This window comes from Heterodontus francisci, chromosome 7 (assembly GCF_036365525.1).
Source record: "Heterodontus francisci isolate sHetFra1 chromosome 7, sHetFra1.hap1, whole genome shotgun sequence".
Classification (NCBI taxonomy): Eukaryota; Metazoa; Chordata; class Chondrichthyes; order Heterodontiformes; family Heterodontidae; genus Heterodontus; species Heterodontus francisci.
In genome coordinates, this window is record NC_090377.1 from 118319499 (window position 1) to 118344874 (window position 25376).

The following is a 25376-nucleotide window of genomic DNA, read 5'->3' on the forward strand; positions in this document are numbered from 1 at the left end:
GAAGGCTGTATTGGAGAAATTAATGGGGCTGAAGGTTGATAAGTCCCCAGGACCTGATATTCTACATCCCAGAGTGTTGAAAGAGGTAACTATAGAGATAGTGGATACATTGGTGATCATCTTCCAAAATTCTATAGATTCTGGAACAGTTCCTGCAGATTGGAAGGTAGCAAATGTTACCCCACTATTTAAGGGAGGGAGAGAGAAAACAGGGAACTACAGACTTGTTCGCCTTACATCAATAGTGGGGTAAATGCTAGAATCTATTCTAAAGGATGTGATAAATGGACACTTGGATAATAATGATCTGATTGGCCATAGTCAACATGAATTTATGAATGGGAAATCATGTTTGATGAACCTGTTGGAATTTTTTGAGGATGTTAGTAACAGAATTGGTAAAGGGGAATCAGTGGATGCAGCATACTTGGATTTTCAGAAGGCTTTAGATAAAGTCCCCCACAGGAGGTTGGTTAGCAAAATTAAAGCACATGGGATAGGAGGTGATATACTGGCATGGATTAAGGATTGGTTAACAGGCAGTAAACAGAAAGTAGGAATAAACGGGTCATTCTTGCATTGGAAGACTGTGACTAGTGGGGTACAACAAGGATCAGTACTTAGGCCCCAGCTGTTCACAAATATATATCAATGATTTGGATGTGGGGACCAAATGTAATATTTTCAAGTTCGCGGATGACACAAAACTAGGTGGGAATATGTGTTGTGAGGAAGATGCAAAGCAGCTTCAAGGGGATTTGGACAGGCTAAATGTGTGGGCAAGAACATGGCAGATGGAATATAATGTGGAAAAATGTGAGGTTATCCACTTTGATAGGAAGATCAGATGTGCAGAGTATTTCTTAAATGGTAAGAGATTAGAAAGTGTAGATGGACAAAGGGATCTGAGTGTCCTTGTCAATAAGTCACTGAAAGCTAACATGCAGGTGCAGCAAGAAATTAGGAAGGCTGATAGTGGGTTGAATTTAACCAGCCCCTCGATGCTGAGGGCTGCTAAAATTTTGCGTGGAGAGGCCCGCCTTGACTTGCGACGTTGAGAAGGGCTGACCGCATATTACTGGAGGTGGGGGGTCCTCGGTGCGGTCCCCCGCCGCCTGCCGGTGGGCCCTTCATTTCCATATGCAGATTGCCAATAAATGTATGCAAAATAACTTAACTGCCGTCCCACACTGATTTTACAGCCTCCATTTGACCTTCGCGCATCTTCGGAACTCCACACGGAGTTCCTAGGCGAGAACCTGGTGGGGAGGGGGGTGGGGGGAAGAATAAAATTTTCAGGGCAGGAGGGGTGGCGGAGTGGGGGAATCAATTTTTATTGGATGGGATGGTGGGAAGGGGTTGAAGGGCAAAAAATTGAAGGTTGGGGGGGAAAGTTCGGGTATTTGAAAAATCAATTAATGGTCATTTCAGGCAATGAAATGAGCATGGGGTGGGGGGGGGGCGGTTGCTGGAGAAGGGCCTCCATCACTTATTTTTATATTAAATAAAAATCAATTATATTTTCCCTTTAAAAATTATAATTATTCGTAAGGGCTCAAAGCCCTTTAAAAATGGCACTGGTGCCTGCGAGGTGGCGCCGGACGCCGTTGCTGGGGACGCGGAGGCCGCCCCCACACGTAATCAGGGGTGGGCGCTCTGCCCCCACTAGTTAAATGAGCTCCTGTGTGAAATATCGCGGGGGCTCCTCGGCGGCTGCTGAATGTGGGCACCCGGCTGAGTTTAAAGGGCGCCGCCGCGAATAAAGCTCAGCCCAGTATGTTAGCCTTTATTGCAAGAGGATTTGAGTATAGGAGTAGTGAAGTCTTGCTTCAATTGTATAGAACCTTGGTTAGACAGCACCTGCAGTACTGTGTGCAGTTTTGGTCCCCTTACCTTAGGAAGGATAATATTGCCACAGTGGGAGTGCAACAAAGGTTCACCAGACTTGTTCCCGGGATGGCAGGACTGTTGTATGAACAGAGATTGGGGAAACTGGGCCTGTATTCTCTAGAGTTTCGAAGAATGAGATGTGATCTCATTGAAATCTACAAGATTCTGAAAGAGATAGACAGGGTAGATGCAGCTAAGATGTTTCCCCTGGTTGGGGAGTCTAGAACCAGAGGACACAATTTCAAAATAAGGGGGAAGCCACTTAGGACAGAGATGAGGAGAAATTTCTTTACTCAGAGGGTTGTGAATCTTTGGAATTCTCTCCCCCAGAGGGCTGTGGAAGCTCAATCATTGAGTATGTTTAAAACAGAAAGTAACCAATTTCTAAATACCAACCACATAAGGAGATATGGGGATAGTGTGGGAAAAAGGCATTGAAGTGGATAATCAGCCATGATCGTATTGAATGGTGGAGTCAGCTCGATGGGCTGAATGGCCTACTCCTGTTCCTATGTTCCTATATTATTGATTCATTCACATCTCTGCAACCAGAAAGCTGGGCCCTCATACCATCTGAAAAAGAGCACCCCCAAGAATACAATACTCTTGTGGCACAGCAATGAATTGCCAACCTAGATTATGTACTCATGTTGGGCTTAAACTCACAGCATTATGGGCTGGATTTTAAAGGTTGTCTGATGTCGGGAACAGTGACTTGGTGGCGTGGGGGAGAGGAATGAAGTCGGCAAGCCCCCTACCGATCTCGGTGGCAGTGGCGAGGCCTCGTGGCGGCCACTCCGCTGCTTGGGCACGGGACCACGATTTCCATATTTAAATTAATTTACCTACCTGAATTAATGAAGGTCCCGTCGCCTCCTTACTCGTTGTACTGATCTTCATTCAGGCAGCCGGCAATGCTGCGCCTTCGAATCCCCATTCGGATAAGCGAAGCATGACTCCTGTGGGCAGGGGAGAGGAGTTACTTTTCTCAGTGCGGGACCGGGGGAGCGGGGAGCGGGGTCAAACTCCTTGGATTGGTTGGGGGATGGTGGGAAGGGGTTGAGGGTTAAAGTTTCAGATCTTTGAGGGGTGGAAGGTCACTTTGTCAAGGTAAGTATTTTTGGGGGTGAGCGGGCAATGAATTTAATGTAAGGCTATTGTGGGGGTGTGAGAGAAGATGGGAAAAAATTTTCATGACCTTTTATTAACTTGTAATGCAATGTTGCTTTAAAAATTTAAATGCTCAGTTAGTGCTCTAAGCCCTTTAAAAATGGCACAGGCGCCTGCACATTGGCGCCGGATGCTGTTGCCGAGGACAGTTTGATCACCTCCTCCATGTCATCGGTGGGGGGTGAGGGGGGGCATGGCTGTCCCAGCCATGCAAATGAGCCACCGTGATTGCAAACACGGCGGCTCCGCGAAGTGGACCCCTTTTGTGTGGGCCACAAATTTTTCTGCCCGCTGCCTATTTTGGCGGTGGGCTGTCAAAATGCAGCCCTATGATTCAGAATGTTGCCAAGCCAAGCCAAGCTGAAGAGCACTGATACTTGGGTTCTGTGTCTGCTTGGCGGGGACGTGCAACTTACATGTGAGTAAACTGATTGATTTTAGGAATTTTGTATAGAATTTACTGGCTTTGAATTTCTTGCTGAAAATATAGAAATGCTTCCACCAGCAACACTAGACGTCATATTCTTCCCTTTTGCTGCTGATTATAAATAAGGTGAGCTGTGTGATTTCAGATGGAAAATGACTCAACATCATTTGTCAGAAGCAAAAACAAAATACTGCAGATTAAATAACCTACCTTAAAGAAGTTCTCCTCTTCTCTCTGATGGGATTTTCGTTTGTCTTTTACCTTGTTCATCTTCATTGCTTTTTATATCCCTCCTGGTGTTTGATAAAGTGTCTACCAAAACTCGTTTTCACAGCCACATCTTCCTCAATGACTGAAATGCAGGGCCTCTTTCATAGGAAACTCAGCAGCCAATTTGCGCACAGCAAGGGTGCACAGCAAGGGTGCACAGCAAGGGCCCACAAACAGCAAAGTGACAATGACCAGTTAATCTATTTTAATGATGGTGTCCAAGACACAGGGAAGAACTTCTGTACTCTTCTGATGCCCCCTTGGTTTAATGTCTCATCTGAAAGATGACACCTCTTACAATGCAGCACTCCCTCAATAGTGCACTGGAGTGTCAGCTAGATTTTGTGCTTAAGTCTTTGGAATGGGACTTGAACCCACAACTTTCTGACTCAGATGTGATCACTGAGCCAAGGCTGACACTGTAATACAAAGACTAAAGTGACAGAACGGGGAGAAACAGGCAAAATGTTGGAGCGTGTTACATAATTAGGGAGAAGGTTTTAAATGCATTTTTTATTAATGAAAAACACAAAATTTCGTTGTGGCAAGATTACACAAAGAAGTAGTACAGACATGGAAACAGTCACCCATCTGGTTTTGGACCAAAGGAGTCTGTTTCTTCACTAGGCTATCTGAAAACATCTAAATTGGGATGAGAAATCATAGCTGTGAAAAGGAACCTGAGTGACTGGGACTATTGCAGCAGAGGTCATGAGGAGAGTTAATAGAGGCTTTTAAAAATATGAAGATTTTGAAAGGATTAATAGGGAAAGAATGTTTCTTTTGGATGGGAAATCAGTGACATGTGATTATTTAAAATTTTCACTACGTTAGTGAGAACAGAGGCAAGGAAAAATTCCTTTGTGCAGACAGTTGATGGAGCATTGAATACTTTATCATTGGGAGCAGTTGAGGGAAAGACTATTCCATCTTTTAAGGGAATAATGGATTAATATCCGAAGCAGAGAAGGATACAGGAATATGGGTATAGAGCAGGGTACTGGGAATAGTTTTGGATTGTTTGTGCAAAGAGTCGTCACAGACATGATGGACCAAAGTATATCCTTCAGCACTGTTAACTTATGATTCTGAATCAGACATTAAAGGAGGAACTTTAATTTTCCCTGATTCATAGAAAAGGAAGTGAGGAGCATTTTCATTTCCTGCTGATTTTCTGATTGTAATACTGCTGGTTTTGGCAGCGGATGAGTCTACTGCTGGACTCTGGCAGGAGCCTCATGAATAAATGTAAATGTGAGTTCCATGACATACGACTCCTGAGGGAATTTTAACCTGCTCCTGAGATTGCACCACTGAATAAAGCTGTCAGGAAGCCAGGAAGGGCCTCTGAGGTATGTTCACAAATGTTTCTTAATTTTTCCAAAAGGTATGTATTGGCCTCTATCAACCTGGGTTCCCTCAACGCCACTAGCCATGAGAACCTCATAACACCACCAATGTATGCTTCCTCCTCACCTTCTCTATTTTTATTTCCAAAGACTTGAGCACATAATCTAGGTTGACACTTCCATGCTGTGCTCAGAGAGTGCTGGATATGCTCCCTCAGGCGGATGTAAAATATGACCTAAGATCAAGGGAACAGGAGTAGGCCATTCAGCCCCTTGAGCCTTTCAATTGGATCATGGTTGATCTGTATCTTAATTCCATTTACTCATTGCTTGTGGGTTCTTGCTTGGGGTAAATTGGTTTACATTTACCGACAAAACAGCAATGACTAAACTTCAAAAATAAGTAATTGGCTGTGGAGCACTTTAGGATAACCCAAGACTGTGAAAGGTGCTAGATGCGTTCTGTTTAACAGCGATCTTCCAATTTTCTTCCTTTCTTTGCTGACTCATTTTGCTTTACGGCGTTTGCTTTTTTAATATATATAAATAACTAAGATATTGAAATACAGGGTAAAACTGTAAAATTTGCTGATGATACCAAACTTGGAGCTGTGGCAAACAATAGGATGATATCAATGGGAAGACAAGTGGCAGATAGAATTTAATACAGAGAAGTGCGAGGTGATGCATTTTGGCAGAAGGAATAGGGTGAGGCAATATAGACTTAATGGCACAGTTCTAATGAGTGTGCAGCAACAGGAGGACCTGGTGGTGCATGTGCGCCGATATTTGAAGATGGCAGGACATATTGAGAAAGTAGTTAGCAAAGCATATGAAATCTTGGGCTTCATAAATGGAGGCGTTGAATATAAAAGGGGAGTTATGCTGAACCTTCATGAAGCTCTGGTTAGGCCACAACTGGACTATTGTGTCCAGTTTTGGTCACCACAGTTTAGGAACCATATTAGGGTCCTTGAAAGGGTGCAGAGGAGATTTACCAGAATGGTTCCAGAGTTGAAGGAATTTAGCCAGAAGATAAGTTGGAGAAGCTGGGTTTGTTCTCCTTGGAGCAAAGGAGATTGAAGGGGGATTTGATGGAGGTGTACAAGATTATGACAGGTTTAGATAAGGTAGATAAAGAAAAGCTGTTCCCATTAGCTGATGGTATAAGGGCTCAGGGACACAGATTTTAGGTTTTGGGCAAGAGATGCAGAGGGGATGTGAGGAAGAGGTTTTTTACACAGCGAGTGGTAATGGAACATGCTGCCTACGAGGGTGGTGGAAGTGGAGATGATGAATGATTTCAAGGGGAGATTGGATCGGCACTTGAGGGAAATAAACTTGCAGGGCTACAGAGATAGAGTGGAGGATTGCGACTCACTGGATTGCTCCACAGAGAGCCGGCATGAACTCGATGGGCCAAATGGCCTCCTTCGCTGTCATAATGAATCTATGACTCATGTTATGCTGTGGTTTCTACATGCATCAGCAGCTCTCTGGTATCTCACACAATTGTTCATTCTTCATGTGAACGTCGACTGTAAATGTTGACATTTAACCAGACGGATCGACATAGCTGAACCTGATCCTGCACTCACTTGATATCATATGTACAAGCTCTCCACCAGACAAATTTGGGTCAAGTAGATATTTATTTCTCCTTCTTAGCCTACAGGTGCTTAATCCAATTGTAGCATCCGTTCTGCTGTTCCCATTCAGATCAGCCATCTCAGCATATAACCTGAGTTGTCCTGGTCCGTCTGCCTCAGTACTACACCAGGGGATGCATTTGCCCGTGGAGCTGTGAAAGAAACATCAACTACTGAGCAACTGTAGCAGAACTTCAGTTTTTTAAAATGCATTACCATGTTGTTAGTTGTGTTTTGGCTTGCCTTAATATATAACAACGACGTAATTTTCTGGTAACTGAGATGTACTGAGGTACTTTGCAAGAGTACTTTTTTGAATGTCAAAATGCTTGTCCAGGGTATTTACAGATTAAATATTACTTCTACAACATATCAATGGGTGAAGCTGAATCACTCAGTGAGGCTCTTTTCCAGCTCTGAGTCAGAGGAATTTGTTTCATTCCTGATAATGATTGAAAGATATAAACATTGCTTGGGTTAATTTTTAAAAAAAACTTCAAGGCCTAATTTCATGCATAATTTTATTTGAGGGAAGCAGGAAACATAATTTTTTGTGCACAATAACCAGTATTTGTCATGCATTGACATTCCTTTACCCATTTATGCAAATGTATTATCGATAATTGGTTGGATTTGGTGACACCTTGGAGCCACTATGTAGCCAGACAGTGGATATTTGCTATGTTGCTGATCCCAGGTCTTTACCCTTTAAAGATGGAGGATTGTACAAATGAAGAGTTACTGAGTAGGATTAGGGCAGGATGGAGTTACATACGAACGTAAGAATTAAGAACAGGAGTAGACCACTCGGCCTCTCGAGCCTGCTCCGCCATTCAACAAGATCATGGCTGATCTGATTGTAACCTCAGCTCCACATTCCTGCCTAACCACGATAACCTTTCACCCCCTTGCTTATCGAGAATCTATCTGCCTCTGCCTTAAAAACATTCAAAGACTCTGCTTCCACTGCCTTTTGAGGAAGAGAGTTCTGAAGATTCATGACCCTCTGAGAGAAAACATTTTTCTTTTGGGAGGTACAGAGATATTCTGTGTGAAAAGAAAATACCACTGGCATTAAGGAGGAGGCTGTATGATCAGTGTGTGCTCCTGACCATGACATATGGGGCAGAATCATGGACAGCTACAAAATATATAGAACAAATACTGTGTGCAGCTCAGAGAACAATGGAAAGGCAAATGTTACACATCTCCATTTGTGATAAAATCAGGGGTAATGAAATATGCCAGAAAACTGGATTTAAGGACATCATTCAGAAGATAAAAGAAGCTAAATGGAGTTGGGCTGGAGGTGTTGCTCGAATAAATGATAACAGGTGGACAAAAAGGTGAAATGAGTGGCAGCCAAAAAAGGAAAAAGAAGAAGGGGCAGACTGAGAAGAAGTTGGAGAGATGACGTAATATCACACCTAGGAACCATATGGGCAAAAACAGCAAGGGATAGAATTAAATGGAAAAGGCTTGAGGAGGGCTACATCCTACAGTGGATGAACACAGCCTAAATGATGATGATCCCAAGTATATTCCTGAAGGAAACACAATATATAACAACGATGGTGGAGATTTGGATCATCTAAGCTGTGCTCTAATATGCTGTACAATGTTCTGGGATGCAATCCGGCAATATGATTCACCCATAGTGAGCTTCTACCCCAAATATGCCAGCAGGCAGAGTTACTAAGTGAAGATCAGACCTTGGGAAATCCGAGCCACTTCCTGGCAGCTTGGTTCCCAGTCACCTTCTCAAAGAGATAGGGCACTTAGCTGGGAAGATAGAGAACTGGAATGTAACTTACTGTGAGGTAGGCGGAGGGAAAAAAATGTATCTTTCTGCTTTGGGATGAAATTCCTCTTTTCAATAGAAAATAGGAGAATTACAGGGAAGGATAGGTATAGGGTAAGTGATGATCTCATTGCTTGAATTCTGATGTTTTCCTTCATGTTGATGATCAAAGATCTCAGTAACTTTCATAATTAAATCCTTCATATCATGAGACACAGAACCGTGTGAGAAAAATTGACTTTACTTGAAACAATTGGCTTTTGGTGCTTAGTTTCCATTTTTTGAAATTGTTGGAAAGCCCAGTCAAAATGCATACTGTTCAATCCAAAACAGGAAGGGCAAAATGTTAGACTTCTACATTCTTATGCATCACCTTATTATAGTCTTTACTTCTTTGCTGGTGCCTTTCGTTCTTTGTAACTGTCCTCTGAACTTCTCCTTTCCAATTTCTCTGTGAAGGAAAATGACTGTTTCCAATGTCCAAGTCCCTAGCCTCTCCAAGTCATCCCCCTGTGTTCCTGTATATCAACCCTCCAGATCTCAAAAACATGCAGCAAGGCCTCGACCCGACTCTAAAATAAGGCTGCCAATTCCAACTCTTCAACCTGTCACCTCTAAACTAAGATAGATCCCAATTGCAGCTTCTTTGGTCCAGAAGCATTCCTGATATGGTTACGGTGCCAATCTGCACACTAACCTCCTACTGGAACCCCATACTCAACAATTCAAAGTAAATGCCTGATTCACTGATGAATTGCTTTCATGTAAAGAGTGGGGACATCATCTAGCCAGTCCTTGTCCAACTGAAGGTGTGCTTGGATCTCCCTAGTGGATTTCAGGCCATTGAATAAACAGAGTATTTAAGCTGCTGTATCTTTAGTGTTCACAAGCTTGCAGTAAAATATTACCAGTGCTCAGAATCAGTGGAACAAAAGGCTGCATTTTCACTAATTCTGTGTCATTGGTGAGTTTGCTTTATACTTTACGTTAATGAAATAAGCATCAAAATCCAACATAACAGTTGAGTTACATTTGCCAAATTCACTGTTAGTTTCCATTCTGTCACAGACTGCTTATGTGATCACCGTGTAATGCCTGCATTGCACAAAATGTCTGCCATAATTCATGAAAATGTCAGACAGTGGCTTTTTATCCTGTGGGACCCTGCCATGTGGGTGTGAACACATTAAAATTGTTCACACCTATTTGATTGATGATGAATGTAAATGCGGGGGATCACGAGTTGTTGCTTTTTTCATTTTATTGCAGTACTTGTCTGCTTCTTTTTATTGACAGGATATGACCCACCAGTTTTATTGCTTAACATTTTCTTTGGGGAACTGCCCTTCGTTAGCTAAATTTTGCACGGACCTCAGGGACAGGAAGGGAGATGGTGGGGGGGGGTGTGCATAAAATCGGGACGGGAGACATCGGATGGGAAGTCTGATGTTGTGACGTCCCATCCCGATTTTGCTCATGGTGGCAATCATGGAGGATGGAGATAAGACATCAAAGTGGTGGGCAGGCAGTTAAGGTACATAACAGGCCTATTGACAGTGATCTTATTCTTAATTTTAAATTTTATTAACAGCGCTCAGGAATCATGGGGCTTCAGAGCCTCGCCTGGTTGGGTGAGGTGACATGGAGGCAGGAGCTCATTGCTGGCTGCAAAGGGAAACTATCGGGAGAGGCAGCATCGACTGCCAGGCAAGGTGGAGAAGGGAGGCCATCAGGCGTCATTTGAGAAGTGGGGTCAAAGGTCCCAGATCTATAGAGGTGCCATATCGGAGGACAACGGACAAGTGTCACCTCGTCAGAGGTGACAAGTTGGGCGGAGGCTGAAGGCCTTGAAGGAGATCTTGTTTGTTGGAAAAAATTGTTTCCTGACCTGATAGCAAATGCTACCCTTTCCACCTACATTCACCAGTGAATACCCCGTGTTCTCGATGCTCTTCTTCATTCTTTTGTGTGCATTCCTACGAGGTGCTCCCCCTATGCTATCAGCTGAATGGAGGCAGGCTGCTAACATTGCTATCCCTGGCCGTCATCTTCTGGTTATCTTAGGCCTAGTGGCCTCCAGTGCGCTGAGGGCCTCCTGCATAGAAGTAGTAGCACCTCTGTCGTCAGGGATGATGGAAGCCCTAGCATCACTGGCAGAGGGGCAGAGGAACTGCTGGCCACAGCAGGAATCCTCTGAGAGGAGCCCCCAGCTGTGATAGGCAGCTGCTCCTCCTATCTTGCAAGGCAAACTTGTGCCTCCCTGCTGACCTGAAAGGATAGAGGACCTGGTGGTGACCCAGGTCTCCTGTTCCCCTCACGCCTTGCCATTGCCACCTTGAGCTCATGATTAATACATGGGTATACAGATCTGCATAAATGTCCTGCAGACACATGCTCTGCTGAATGTGGCTCTCCAGGAGCGTCACTGATCTCTCAATGGAGGAGGCCACTCCTGCACCAGAAACAATGCAGCACTCAAGGCCTGGATGGACTCCTCTGTCATCCGCACTTGGACACGCATAGCCTCTGGCATGTCTGTCAGGTGTTCCCTGACCTCTTGCTGCAGTTGCAGCATTTCCTGTGAAGCTGGCTACATGAGGCATGTTGTGAGCCTAGGCCTCATCAAGGGCCTGGCCTCCCACATTCCTCCGACTGTTAGACCCCTGGGCTTTCACAGCCTCCGTCAGTTGCTCGGTTGTATCTGTGATATGGTCACCAGCTTGTGTGCCTGAATTTAACCACGGGTGTGTACCCACCGACGTGAGAGTATCTGCGCCAGCGGAGGGTGTGGGGGTATGATGTGATGATGGACCCTCTGAGGCTCCGCCGTGCCCCTCAGAGGTGGCAGGCTGTCCCACAGTCTCAGAGGCTCTTCCAGGAGGCACCGCGTGACCTGCATGAGAGAACAGAGACATTGAAGGGTCAAGGGCCTCCCCTCCCGACATAGCTCACACTCCTACGTTGGAGATCCCTGTAGGCACCGGATACCTGATGAGCAGCATGACACCATTGCTGCAAATACACCCTTGTACCCCATGATGACTTTACTCATTGTCTTGGGAAGGTACCCCTGTCTCTCCGTCCGCAACGCTTCTTCCATCCTGTGGCCCAGTCAGCTCAATGGCTGCCTCCTCCATCTGGCTCAGGACATGGAGAATTGGCAGGCCACTGCCAGCCTTGACCCACTCTCTGCGACTGAGTGCAATTTTCTCCTGCATGAATTTTGTTGGCCTCCCAACAATCCCAAGACATATGCTGGTGTTTGACCATCGGTAACAGATGCCTCCTGCTTGCGGTCCTTTTCCAGGGACCTCATCAGGGTCTCCAATGACAAAGAGCCGCCTTTAGGGCCATTTCACCATGCCTAAGGCGATTTGTCTGTATCCCCTGACCTTTTGCAATGTCTGGGTGGGCACTCCCTCTGGACCCAATGCACCCTTCTCCTCTAACAGAGGCAAGCCCAAGAGCTAAAGGTTTTGAGAGCTACTCGCTTTTGCTGCCTGGATGAGGACACTGAGCCTCTTACGGTTCTGTATCCATGTCCTTGGGGTGACCCCCAGCTGCTGACTTCCTCCGCAGTCTGCAGGTCTGCTTAGTCAGGCTCCCAGCTCTCCTCCTCCCATCCCCAGGGAAGAGAATCTCCCACCCTACCCTGACAGCTTCTAAGAGCACCTGGAGGGAGGCATTACTAAAGCGTGGGGCCACCTGGGGTCTACTGTCCACCATTACTCTGCAGCCTTTCAGCACTCTGCAAATCCTATCAATACAGACAGCAACTAGGATTGCAGGTCTGGCAGTCCTTTAAAAATAGCACCAGCCCCTGCCATGGCATCAACTGACAGCAGCATCTCTGCCTCCACCCCTGCCACTGTCCACATAATTGTTCGGTTGCTGCACCTCATTTGCCTTTTTGGCCAGCCACCGCTGGATTGCATGCGGTTGGCTGCTCATGACCCCGATGATGTAAGCCGCACCCGCTGCTGGTCCCCACAGCGGGACCGGCGGCTTCACCGTTAAATGCAGCCCCATATTTCACAAGAAAGTACAAGAACTTATCACTGACCTCAAAATGACCTCTGAACAAAGAACTTATGCAAAACTTTCAGAAAGAACAATAACAAGGTATAGATCTAAGTTGTTTCTTTAGGCTTTTGCATGTCAACTTTAGATATCTGTACCTGGGTTTCTCTTTCACTGAGCTAATGCATAACTCTTTATGTAGATATAGAGGCTGCAGACTCCATCTTTCAATAGGACATGACATTTATGAACTCCTTGTCATCTCCTGCAGTCATTTGCAGGTGAATAAACTCCATGACTTAGGTAATTCCATTCGAATTTCTGAATCCTGCTGGACTCTACAGTAGCTTTTCCAAGTCCTGAATAACAAAAATCTATGAATCTCAGATTTAAAATTAACAATCGATCCAGCATCAATTGCTGTTTGTGGAAGAGAGTTCCAAACTTCTACCACCCTTTGTGTTTGAAAGTGTTTCCTAATTACACTCCTGAAAGATCTGACTCTAATTTTGAGACCACGCCCCCTAGTTTTAGATCTCCCAACTAGTGGAAATAATTTCTCTCTGTCTGTTCCCCTCAATATCTTGAAAACTTTGATCAAATCACCCTTAACCTGTTATCATATCCAAGGCTGATCGTAGTCTTTTGATTCTTATCAGAATGCATTTCTTCTGTTCTTTATCTCCAGTTCAAAAAGCCCAGTCTACATGTCAGTGATTTGCCAATAAAGGAGTACTCTTTCTAACACCTTGGTTATGACATTACTAACCTCTGAAATACCAGTCCTCTGGCTTGCAGCTAACCTGTGTCATTCGAACTGTTGATTATATTTAAACCCTTGCTGAGCCATTGTTCAACATTTGGAATTCTGTAACAGACACAAAGGGAAATAATTGGGTTCATTGAATTTCTGAGTAATGGGAGTGAATGAGGTACAGCTGGCTTATTGGGAATATATGGGATATATTTTACTCTGTGTAAAGTTTTAAGAAGTTACTGAACAGCATTTTATTTATAATCAACGACAGTTTAATAAAACATTAAAAAAATTTTACAGAGAGAAAAATAGACCTAAATATGTTGGGAGTAACTGAAAAACACCATATCATATTGGATTCCCTTATACTTTCACTGATTCTTTCACTGATTGGGATTCTATCTGCTGAGAATTCTAATGAGGAAAGTTACTGGGAAGTTGCTGAACTCAACCCTGTTGAATTCAGTTTTTGAATCTGACTGTCCTTGTTTTTCATTAATAAGCTTGAACACCAATGCAGGCACCTCATTCTGCCCTCACATGCTCAAACGCTGCTGCTCCTGAAGCTCATGGGTTTGCTCTTGTGTTTTGTTAAAAAAAAATGAGGGACACTCAGCCAACTGAGCCATGGCAGACTATAAAAATTAGGATTCTTTTTGTGCGAACACATGTGAAAAGGGCATCAGATTGAGGTGTACAAAGTTATGAAAGGTTGCGACGAGGTTAACCGGGAAAAAATATTTTTATTGGTCTGTGTGTCAAAACCTAAAGGGCAAAACTTTAAGATCACCATCAAACATGAAAACAGGGTGGGTAGAGTTTTATTTAAGGCAGAGGGGTGTTAGCACATGGAATGGTTTATCAGCAATTGTGATGGAAATGGAATCTGTAATAGCTTTTAAAAGGCAAGTGACTAAATACTTGTGAAAATGAAGTTTGAAGAGTATGAGGAATGGGACTACGTTATATAGCTCTGTTGCAATGCTGGCACATGCATGATATACTGAACGACCTCCTTCTGTGCTGTAAAATCTATGATTCTGTAAAGGGAAATTGACAGCCTTTGTACAAAATGTGGTGATGGTGTGGTCTTCTCAGATGTTGCTGGCTTACTTATAAATTAGTAATGAACACAAAATGTGTGAACTTTTGCTGCAAACCAAATGACTCATATACATTTTAATTGTAAACAGGAAACAAGCAGTTAGTGATGTGTGTGTACTGCAGCTCATAGCAACACCCTCGTACGTCTGACACAGTGTACAAAATGGGCTATTTTTAAAATGAAAATGCAATCCATGAGAAATGGTAAAACTACTTCTAAAATTTCATGGTCATTGGGCACATTATAGAAAAAGATAAAAGAACAAAAGGACTGCATTTATATGGCACCTTTCACAACCTCAGGCTGTTGCAAAGTGCTTTACAGCTAATCAAGTACTTTGAAACATACTCACTCTTGGGGTGTGGGGAATGTGGCAGCTAATATGTATCTACACCCCAAGGACTGCAGCAGAGCAAGAAGGTAGCTCACCACCACCTTCTCCCAATAAATTCTGGCATTGCACACATGCCTTGAATTAATTTTTAAAAATCTTCTGACAGTGCAGCACTCCCTCGGTACTCAATGTCAGCTGAGGTTTTGTGCTCAAGTCTCTGGAGTGGGACGTGAAACCACAACTTTCTGACTCAGAAAAGCTAATGTCCTGTGTTAGAACAGTATCCTTCTTCTGAGACAACTCTGGTGCTTCAGCAGGTAAATGAACTGTGGGGTGTAGTGCTTATCCACCTAGACCTGGATGATCATGGATTTTATTTCTGATATGTGCTGAGCTGATCACTGCTGTGAGGGCTGACAGTGGAGCCTGGTTTTCTGCAGCAAAGGAGAAGGGAAAAATCAACACGGTTTCCTCTCCTGATTCTAACAGGGGTCAATGGACCTGTGTGCATGTGGAAAGGATCTCCAATGCAGCCATTGAAACGCCTGCTGATTTTCACTGCCTGCTTGAATGCCCATGTGATTAATGGGCTGCAGATGCTGATAGAACAGTACTCCAGTCAGTCACTGCTTTAAAGCTGTAAAAGAGTAATTTCTGGGAAATAAAGCCCAAATATTTCTCTTTGTATATCTGCCTTACTATCTGGGTCGGACAAAGATTACACTTTCCCGTTGGGAGCTAGGTGACATAGGATGTTAAAATACACAGCTTTTTGAACATTGTTGGCTAGAATTTTACGTGGAGGCGGAGGACCTGCCCAACGGCTTGAAAGTCGCCTCTGCTGGGCTTGGAAGCCACGCAGTAATTTTGCACAGCCCAGGTCCTTATTTGGCCTCGAGCTGGACTTCCTCCCCTCAGAGGCAGGAAAATCTGCCGCCAAGAACTGCCGGCCAATCAGCAGGCTGGCAGCTCTTCAGTCCCAGCAGCATTGTCCACCGCTGGGACTGCACCCAGCGTAAGGAGCAGCATGGATGCTGGCCCCAAAAAAGGTAAGTGGGGTTTTGGGCCTTGATGGGGACAATCAGCTGGGCCCCGACGAGGGGGGTGAGGCTGGGGGTCAATCAGGAGGGTGGGGGCGGTGCTGTAGTGGGGGCAGCATCTGCTGCAGGGGGGGCCTTTTGCGGGCACAGGGTGCCCGATTAGGAGGGTCTCCCCCCTGCACCCTGGGCCTACAAGGAGGCCGCCTAGTATTACTGGGCAGTCTCCTCAGCTGTTGAAGTGCCTGGCCGCTGCTGGTGAAGCATCAGCAGCAGTGGGAGGAGGCCCTTAAGTGGCAATTAATTGGCCCCGCAAGGGCCTCAATTGGCCTGGGGCAGGTGGGCCATTTGCCACCTCCTCCTCTGCTGGTAAAATGGCAGTGGGGGGGCGGTGGTTGGTGGTGCTGGTGGTAGGGGACAGGAATGGCACTCCCTGCCTCCCACTTGATTTTACGCCCCTGCCTCCAGCCCGCTCCCAGGAGGGGTGTAAAATTCCAGCCTGTTACTTCTATTCCAGGCAGAGCATATGGAGCTGGTTATAACTGTTTGTTTGGTGCAAGACTGGGCTGTCTTAACCAAGTGTCCAGGAGACATGCAGTCATCACCTAACTGGGAACCAGCAGTGATGGGGAACTGTGGGATGCAGGAAGCAAGGTCTTGGCGATTGAGGATAGAACAAGCAGTACGATGATGGAGTGAACAGAGAAAGGGACTGAAAGAACAAAATTACGTAGGAAATTACAGTAGGAGTATAAGAGAAAAATTGAAGGCTCAGAACAGAAAAAGAATGTGTATGTGAAAAGAAGAAATAAACTTGAGGAATAATGAAGATAAAGTGCTTATAGACTAACCTACAAATACATTTTTTGGAATTACTGGACTTTTCGCCTTGGGTGCCACAAAAGCTTATTGGTATGTCCTTGGTTTGTGCTCTGCCTGTCTCCATATTCCCATCTCAATGTTTGAATGTCTCTGCCTAAGACAGAATAGGAAAAACAGAAACAATGTATGAATGAGTGAAAGATAGAAAAGGGAAAGTGTCACTAAGCAAGTTGGAGACAATTGATCATCCTAAAGAAATGTTACTCTTTCTCCCATTCAGTTTGTCACAGCAAATATCAGCCGATCTAGACTTTGAAGGATGTGAAATATTTAATAAGCTTTGTAAGTACATAACAAAAAGTAGGAAAATATAGCTGAATAATTCTTTGTAGCTGTGCTACATGGCAGGACTGGTTAGGGCAGAGGTACATCGGGGACACAGCATGTGGTGAGCTTTCTGATTTGAGCTGGGGGAATGGGAGGCTGTGTGCATGGGTGTAGTGCCAGCTTTGTCTTCAGTGTCCTATGGTCAGAGGAGGGTGAAATCAGCCAAGCATTCCCCATTTCTGTCCAGCAAACTGCAAATTGGAATTGTACACACGTTGGTGATGACAAGGCTTGGCGGTGCTGATTCTCCAGGACAAAATTTCCATCAACATTCATCGCTCAGGCTCATGCACAAAGAATGCCCATTTGGGTAAAGTTGGGGAGACTTACTGGTCAGTTTTTGTCGAACATTCTCCCAGCACATCACTGCCTTCAGGAGACAAGAGAAAATAGGAAGGAAGAAAATAATTTTTGTGAGCAAACTATCTGTTCCTCCATTCTGCATATTTGGATGTTCAAATTATGTCTCCTATTTTGACTGATTTTAAATCAAGAAACTGAATATGCTGGCTGCAGCCGACTGGTGTGGATGGAACAGGGTGTTTGAGTCATACAGTTATGCAGCACAGAAACAGGCCCTTTGGTGTTGACCTCACATTGACCTGTTCAGCCTCTAAAATATCAACTCAAATATCTGTGCAACAAAATTTTTAAAAGATCTATTGAAAGAGCCATAAAATCCTGCTGTTTGGGACAGGAAGTATTTATTCCTCGGCACTGGAAAAGTTCAATTTTATCGGAATTGTCTGAAGTAGTGAAGCAGAATATTACAGTTTGTCCATTTTCTTTTTTTGAAAGAATTTTTGATTCAAGTTAGTTTCAGCAGAGCCCAGGAGAAGTCCAGTGGTGGTTCTGCAACATTAATCCGGATGTGGGTTTCAGGAGCCACTGATCAGGGAAGTGCTGAAGTTCTTCAAGTTATTTCAGCAATGGATTTGTGGTGTTATGCCACATCCCGCCAGTTGGACATGAGGATGGAGCAAGAAGAAATGATATCTCTCTCTCAGGCATGAGAAATCTCTCAGTTGCTCAAATTACAGGCCCTAATTTATATAGCTCGTGTAAATCCAGAAAATTGATTTTTTTGGCAAATGTGACTTTCTGTGGACACAGTTTGTTCACAAACTGGTGAATGTATTGAAATGATCCCTGATGTCACGTTTCAGGATTTCAGGTTAGACTGTCATAAAGGGACACTGATGCAAGATATTACTGTTGAACTGTACTTAGCTTTCAAAAGTTCCAAGTCACAGCACAGCTGGGCTAACAGGTATATATTAGAAGTCAGACGAGATGCCTGAACCAGCTGTCTGAAGGCAAGAAAAGACAATTTGACTTTCCAGCGGTTGGTCACATTCATTGCCGTTTGTGGCAATCTTATCGAGTTGAACTCAGCAAGGGTGTTGCCAGGCTAGGCTGATGGAGTCCATATTCTTGGGTGTGGGCAGTAGTCAGTTTTGACTATAAGCTGATAACGGGAACCAGTTTATTTTAAATGACATTGCCAAGACCCTCAATGCCATTTTTGTCACTGCAGGCATTGCCACCCCTGGTTCCTCATCCTGTCCACAAACCATGGATGATACAAGTGGGGAGCCAGGCATTTTTGGCAATATTTGAAGAGATCCTCAGCTGCTCTTGACTCAAAAGCTGGAAAGATTTGAGAGACATTTTTCTTGTATTAAATTGTTGTTCCTGGTTACTTAGATGATTTCAAATTGCTTGTATTGGCTGTAGAACACGCTGAACTCTGAAAGGAGCTTGTGGCAGCACATGGGGGTCCTACTGCGAGTTCCACAGGAGATAGCGGAAGGAAAAATAGAGCTTCAGCTTATAGGACAGCAAACAGTAAGTGGGCTCAGAGAAATCCTCACCCTCCCTAAAGAGTTTATAGACCTGTACTTCCCTAAGATGCAGTGAATAAGGAAGCTATGTTGTTCAAGGGAGCCTGTCATCGAGTTTCATCACCTCTTGTAACCAACTACCACAGCATTTCCTGTTGCAGTGAAAGTCTCTGTAACCCAGGACCTTATTGCTGCCAATATCTTTCAGGCTGCCATCATGAATATCAGCAACATCAGTCGGCCTGCAATCCATGGGTATCCAGGAGCAGCAGAATGGGGCACTGGTGTTCAGACTGATTGCAGCATTTACCATTTATATTAATGATTTACACTTTGGAAGCAAAAACACAGTTTTTAAATTTGCAGCTGACATAAACTTAGGAGGAACGGTCAACCCTGAGGAGGACTGCAAAAAGCTATAAGACATTGATAAACTTACAGAAAGGCCATTAATTGGCAAATAAATTTCAACATAGATAATTGTAAGGTATCACATTTTTGTAAGAAAAATAAGGAGGACACATATTACTTGGGAATAAAAATCTAAATGGGGTAGAAGAGCAAAAAGATCTGGGGATACAAATACACAAATCACTAAAGGTTGTGATGCAGGTCACGAAGGCCATTACGAAATCAAACCAAGCACTAGGGTTTATTTCTAGGGAGACAGAATTTAAAGTAGAGTAGCTATACGAAACTTGTATTGAACCTTGGTCAGATCAGACTTGGAGTCCTGTGTTCAGTTCTGGTTGCCATATTGCAAAAAGGATATAGAGGCACTAGAGAAGTTGCAGACAAGATTTACAAGGATGATACCAGAAATGCGGGCATATGTATCAGGAAAGGACGAACAGGCCAGTTCTCTTCTTTTGAGGGCTAACCGAGTGGAGGTCTTTAAAATTATGGACGGTTTTGATAGAGTAGACACAGAGAGAATGTTTTCACTTGTGGGGAAAAGCAAAACTAGAGGCCATCAATATAAGATAGTCACCAAGAAATCAAATAGTGAATTCCAAAGAAGCTTCTTCACCCAGAGAGAGGTGAGGATTTGGAACATACTACAACAGGGAGTAGTTAAGATGAATAGTGCTAATGCATTTAAGGGGAAGCTAGATAAACATATGAGGGAGAAGGAATTAGAGGGTTATGCTGATCGAATTAAATGAAGACGGCTGGGAGGAGGCATGGACTGGTTGGGCTGAATGTCCTGTTTCAGTGCTGTAAATTCTATGTGATTCTCTGTTGTGCTCAGGGGAAATTCGTAACAATTTTGCTACCTGTGGGTTTGAGGAACCTCTGACATTCTGAAGTGTTGAATGCCAGGGTACCTTGCAAAAAGGAGAACACCAAAATCATCAGAAGTCATAAGGAAATGCTGTGTGTGTTCATCTAAAGGCCACACAAATATTGACTCACAGAACAAAATGATCAGATCTGTTTCAGGCAGTGGACAACTTAGGTACTTCATGTAGGTTGCGGTGAGAGCATTGCTTTTGTTCTGCAGAAAATGAAAACACCTTGGGGAGAACTTTTGCCCCCATATTGGGGTGAGAATAGAGGCGGGCAGATGTGTAAATTCGCACCATCCTGCTCCCAGGCCATTTCCCCAGAGGTGGAAGTTTTGCAGCGGGCAGCCAATTAAGGTAAGTGAAAGGCCAATTAATGGCAATTATCAGAGGCCGACTGGAATTTTCCAGTCGACCTGCGGGCCTCCCATGGCATGGGGAACAGATCAACTGCCTGGAGGCACCCTCCTGGCAGCAGACCGCAGGGGCCAGCGGCTCAGGCAGGCTTTGAGCCCTTCCTGCCTACATGGCCACAGCTGCAGCCACATGCTATCCTGTGGAAGGGTTTCCTCCTCCACAGTGCTGACCCGGCAGCTATGGCCATCTTTTAATTGAAAGGTTTTCCAAGTTGCTGATGGGATGCCTCAGGATGGAGGTAGCCTCTTTCACCTTTACTTGCAACAGCAGGCTGTAGATCCTACTGTGCTGGAGGGCCTCCTATTGTCCTTAATTGGATGGCGAGCACACCCTCTGGCCACTATGGCTAATTCAGAAAAAAAATCACTGTTGGGTGACTGCTCCCAACACAGTGCAGGGTCTATTGACCCTATTTGACCCTAATGTCAGGGTCTTGACCCAAAAGCCAAAATCCTGCCCATTGTTTATCATGTTTTCTATATGACTGCAGATAAATATTTCAGAAATAAATATTTCAGAAAATATCTTCCCTTCCTAAACTACAAGATGAGACCACCTGCATAAATTCATGCAATTTTGCTGTTTAGCATTAAGGTTCAGTCGGGTCCATAGCAAGACTGTGGTGTGAGATGTATTTTCGTGAACAGTATAGAATAAGCGAGAAAGTTGACCGCATTAACGAGCAAGCGCACTTCAAATTCAATATTCAGAGTCAAATGGAGAATGTGATATGCATCTTTTCTTTTTTAAAACAGGAAATGATCAAGCAGTTCCTCCTTTCGCTGGTGTTTGCCTTTGTGCTGGGAATAGGTCTAGCTGGTGAGTGAATGTAAAATTTAAATGTACTTGGAAAGGCAACAAATAAAGAAGAAAGAGAGACTAATTTATATCACCCCTTCCACGACCACACATGGTCCTGAAGCGCTTTATTTATTTAGAGATACAGCACTGAAACAGGCCCTTCGGCCCACCGAGTCTGTGCCGACCAAGAACCACCCATTTTAGACTAACCCTACAGTAAACCCATATTCCCTACCACCTACCTACACTAGGGGCAATTTACAATGGCCAATTTACCTATCACCTACAAGTCTTTGGCGGTGGGAGGAAACCAGAGCACCCGGCGAAAACCCACGCGGTCACAGGGAGAACTTGCAAACTCCGCACAGGCAGTACCCAGAATTGAACCCGGGTCTCAGGAGCTGTGAGGCTGTGGTGCTAACCACTGTGCCACCCCTTTACAGCTAATGAAGTATTTTTAAATTATAGTCACTGTGGCAACACAAAAGCCAATTTGCATATAACAAGGTCCCACAAAAAACAATAAGATAAATGAGCAGATAATCCATTTAAGTGACATTGATTGAGGGATAAATATTATCCAGGACACTGGGGAGATCTCCCCTACTCCCCTTCGAAATGTGCCATGAGATCTTTGACATCCACCTGAGAGTGCAGAATGGGCCTCAGTTTCACATCTCATCTTCAAGGCAATAGCTGTGACAGTGCAGCACTCCCTCAGCACTGCACTGGAGTGTCAGCCAAGATTTTGTGCTCAAGTCTCTGGAGTGGAACTTGAACCCACGACGTTCTGACTCAAGTGAGAGCACTACTACTGACATCTGCATAAAGAACTAGATACAAGAATTGGCCAGGTTTTGCGCAGAATATGTTTTATGTGGAAAAAGTCAAACTATTTGGCTGCCCTGTTTAAAGTCAGTTGCATAAAGTTGATATACTTTATATGTCTCCATTTCTGCAAAGTATTGCACAAATACAGAAGACTTACAGTTGAGATATGATTAAAATAACAATATTGTTCATTATAAAGATCTTGCTTTTCCCATATATTCTCCATTTTCCTTAGTAGTTTCCATCTATTTTGAGTCCGTTTTTATTTTATATTGCCCTGTTTGCATGTTTGTGTATTTTTCTTGGTGTACTGTATTTTTTATGGTGGAGTAATAATGATCCAAATTTGTAATATATCGGTACCATTTTAAATGCAACATCTGCCCATTCATCTCCTCTCATCCCACCATCCAAAGTCCCAAACACTCCTTCCAGGTGAAACAGCGATTTACTTGTACTTCTTTCAATTTAATATACTGTATTTGCTGCTTACGATACAGTCTGCTCCACATTGGGAGCCAAGCACAGATTGCTTTTCTGAGCACCTCCATTTAGTCCATGAGCATGACGTTGAGTTTCTGGTTGCTTGCCATGTTAACTTCTCCACTCCACTTCAACCATGGCTTCTCTGTTCTTGGTCTCCTACACTGCTGCAATGAATCTGAATGGAAGCTCAAGGAACATCACCTCACCTTTTTATTTGGCACTTTACAGCCTTCTGGACTCAACATTGATTTCAATAATTTCAGATCATAACCACTGTTCTGTTTTTTGGGCAGCAGGTGCTGGTAATGATTCTGCTGTTGCCATTTACATCTCCCCTAGACCCATCTTTTGTTTCTTTACTTGTCTCATTACCACCACCCTTTGCCTCGCACCATCACCTCTTTTATCATTTAATCACTTCTGTTCTCCATCCACCAGACCTTCTCATTTATTCTTCTTCCACCTGCCCCCTCCCCTTTCCATGCTTCTGTTCTTGCTTAAAAACTTACCTCTCTTTTCCAATTCTGATGATAGGTCATTGACCTGAAATGTCACCTCCTTTTCTTTCACCACAGATGCTGCCTGACCTATTGAGTAATTAAGAACACAGAAACAGGAGGAGGCCATTTCTCCCCTTGAGCCTGTTCTGCCATTCAGTGAGATTATGGCTGATCTGTGACCTTACTCCATATACTCACCTTTGCCCCATATCCCTTAATACCTTTGGTGAACAAATAACTATCAGTCTCAGATTTAAAATTAGCAATTGATTTTGCATCAATTGTCGTTTGTGGAAGAGAGTTCCGATCTTCTACCACCCTTTGCAGATAGAAGTGTTTCCTAATTTCACTCCTGAAAGATCTGGCTTTATATTTTAGACCATGCACGCCCCCTCCACCCCACCCCAGTCCTAGACTTCCTAACCAGTGGAAATAGTTTCTCTCTTTCTGTTTTCCTTAATATATTGAAAACTTCAATCAAATCACTCCCTAACCTTGTAAATTCCAGGGAACACAGCCCTAGTTTGTGCAATCTCCCCTGGTAACTTAACCCTTGGAATCCAGGTATCATGCTGGTAAATCTACACTGTACTCCCAAGGCCAATATATAATTCCTAAAGTATTGTACTCTGAACTGCTCGCAGTACTCCAGGGCTTTGTTTGCTGTGGAGCAACTTCTAGCCCCTTGTATTCTAGTCCTCTATATAGAACGGCCAACCTTCCATTAACCTTTTTGATTATTTTCTGCACCTATTCATGACATTTAATCATATGTGTACCTGGACCCCCCAGGCCACTTTGGATCTCCACTGTTGAGCTTTTCACCATTTAGAAAGTACCCTGTTTTATCCTTTTTCAGTCCAAAGTGGATGACCTTACCTTTACCTACATTGAAATCTATTTGCCACAGTTTTGCCCATTCACTTAATGTATTAATATTTGTTTGCAATTTTATGTTTCCATCTACACTGCTTACAATGCCATTGATCTTTGTGTCATCGGCGAACTTGGATACGTGGCTTTCTATCGCATCATCTAAGTTGTTAATAAACATGGTGAATAGCTGAAGCCCCAACAAAGATCGTTGAGGGACACCACGAGTCAGATCCTGCCAATTAGAGTACCTATTCCTTATCGCTACTCTCTGTCTCCTGCTGCTTAGCCAATTTCCTAACCAAGTCAATAACTTACTTTCGATTCCATAGGCTTCAACTTTAGTGAACAGTCTCTTCTGAGGGACTTCATCTAAGTACCATCCATAGACAGTCCCCTGTCCACTGCTTTAGTGACCTCTTCAAAAAATTCAGTCAGTTTCAGACCTACCCTTTCCAAACGCATGCTAGCTCTCTCTGATCAGCTGAAAATTTTCAAGGGGTTCAGTCACACTATCTTTAATTATAGACTCCAGTAATTTACTAATAACAGATGTTAGGCCAACTGATCTTTAATTTCCTGGCTTCCCTCTCTCACCTTTCTTAAAAAGCGTGGTGGTATGTGCTATTTTCCAATCTTAGAGAACAGTTCCCGAATTGAGAGAATTTTGGAAGATTATAGTTAGGGCATCTGCAATGTTCTCACCTACTTCCTTAAGTGTTATGGCCGACCGCTCAAGAGAAAGCCCCCAATCAAAATATATGATTCTGATTGCGGTGGGAGAAATGCACTGTCAATTCAGTCCTGTCCCTCCACAGATCGCCGACCATTATTTTGCTACATTAATTTTGGTGAGTCCCCATTCATGATGCAATAGTAGCTCCTTGGAATGTCTGGCATACTGATCTCTTCCTCTACTGTAAATACCGATGGCAAGTAATTATTCAACATGTCCACCATTTCCTTATTACCATTGACCATCCTCTTTTTCCTAAATAATTGTCAAAACGTTTTGTGTTGACTATGATATCCCTTGAAAGTTTCTTCCCATACTCACTTTTTATAGCTCTTGCTAGCTGTTTTGTCACCCTTTGTTGTCCTTTGTATATTATAGTATTATATACTATCAGTATCTGTGCTATGATCTGCACTTTTGTATGCTTTTTTAGTTTTATGTTGTTTTGTACCTCTTTACTTGTCCATGACTGTCCTTTTTTGCAAGTAGATCTCTTGTCCTCAGAGGTATAAACTGGCTCTGTATCACATTAAATTCTTTTCTGTTATTTCCAAAATATACTTTATTCATAAAAATATGTAAAA

At 43.7% G+C, this 25376-nt stretch overlaps 1 protein-coding gene across 2 annotated transcripts in view; it reads left to right on the forward strand.

Moving 5' to 3' along the window:
- Positions 1–25376, forward strand: part of itgb2 (integrin, beta 2) — a 76275-nt gene that overhangs the window by 5936 nt on the left and 44963 nt on the right. Inside the window, exons 1-2 of one of the 2 annotated variants that reach the window (XM_068036003.1) lie at positions 4983–5109; positions 21321–21384. In XM_068036003.1, coding sequence (XP_067892104.1) covers positions 21324–21384 — 61 coding nt within the window. In that variant the 5' untranslated portion in view covers positions 4983–5109; positions 21321–21323. Of the gene's footprint in view, positions 1–4982; positions 5110–21320; positions 21385–25376 lie in introns of those variants that run through there. The other variant, XM_068036002.1, reaches the window with a different exon arrangement.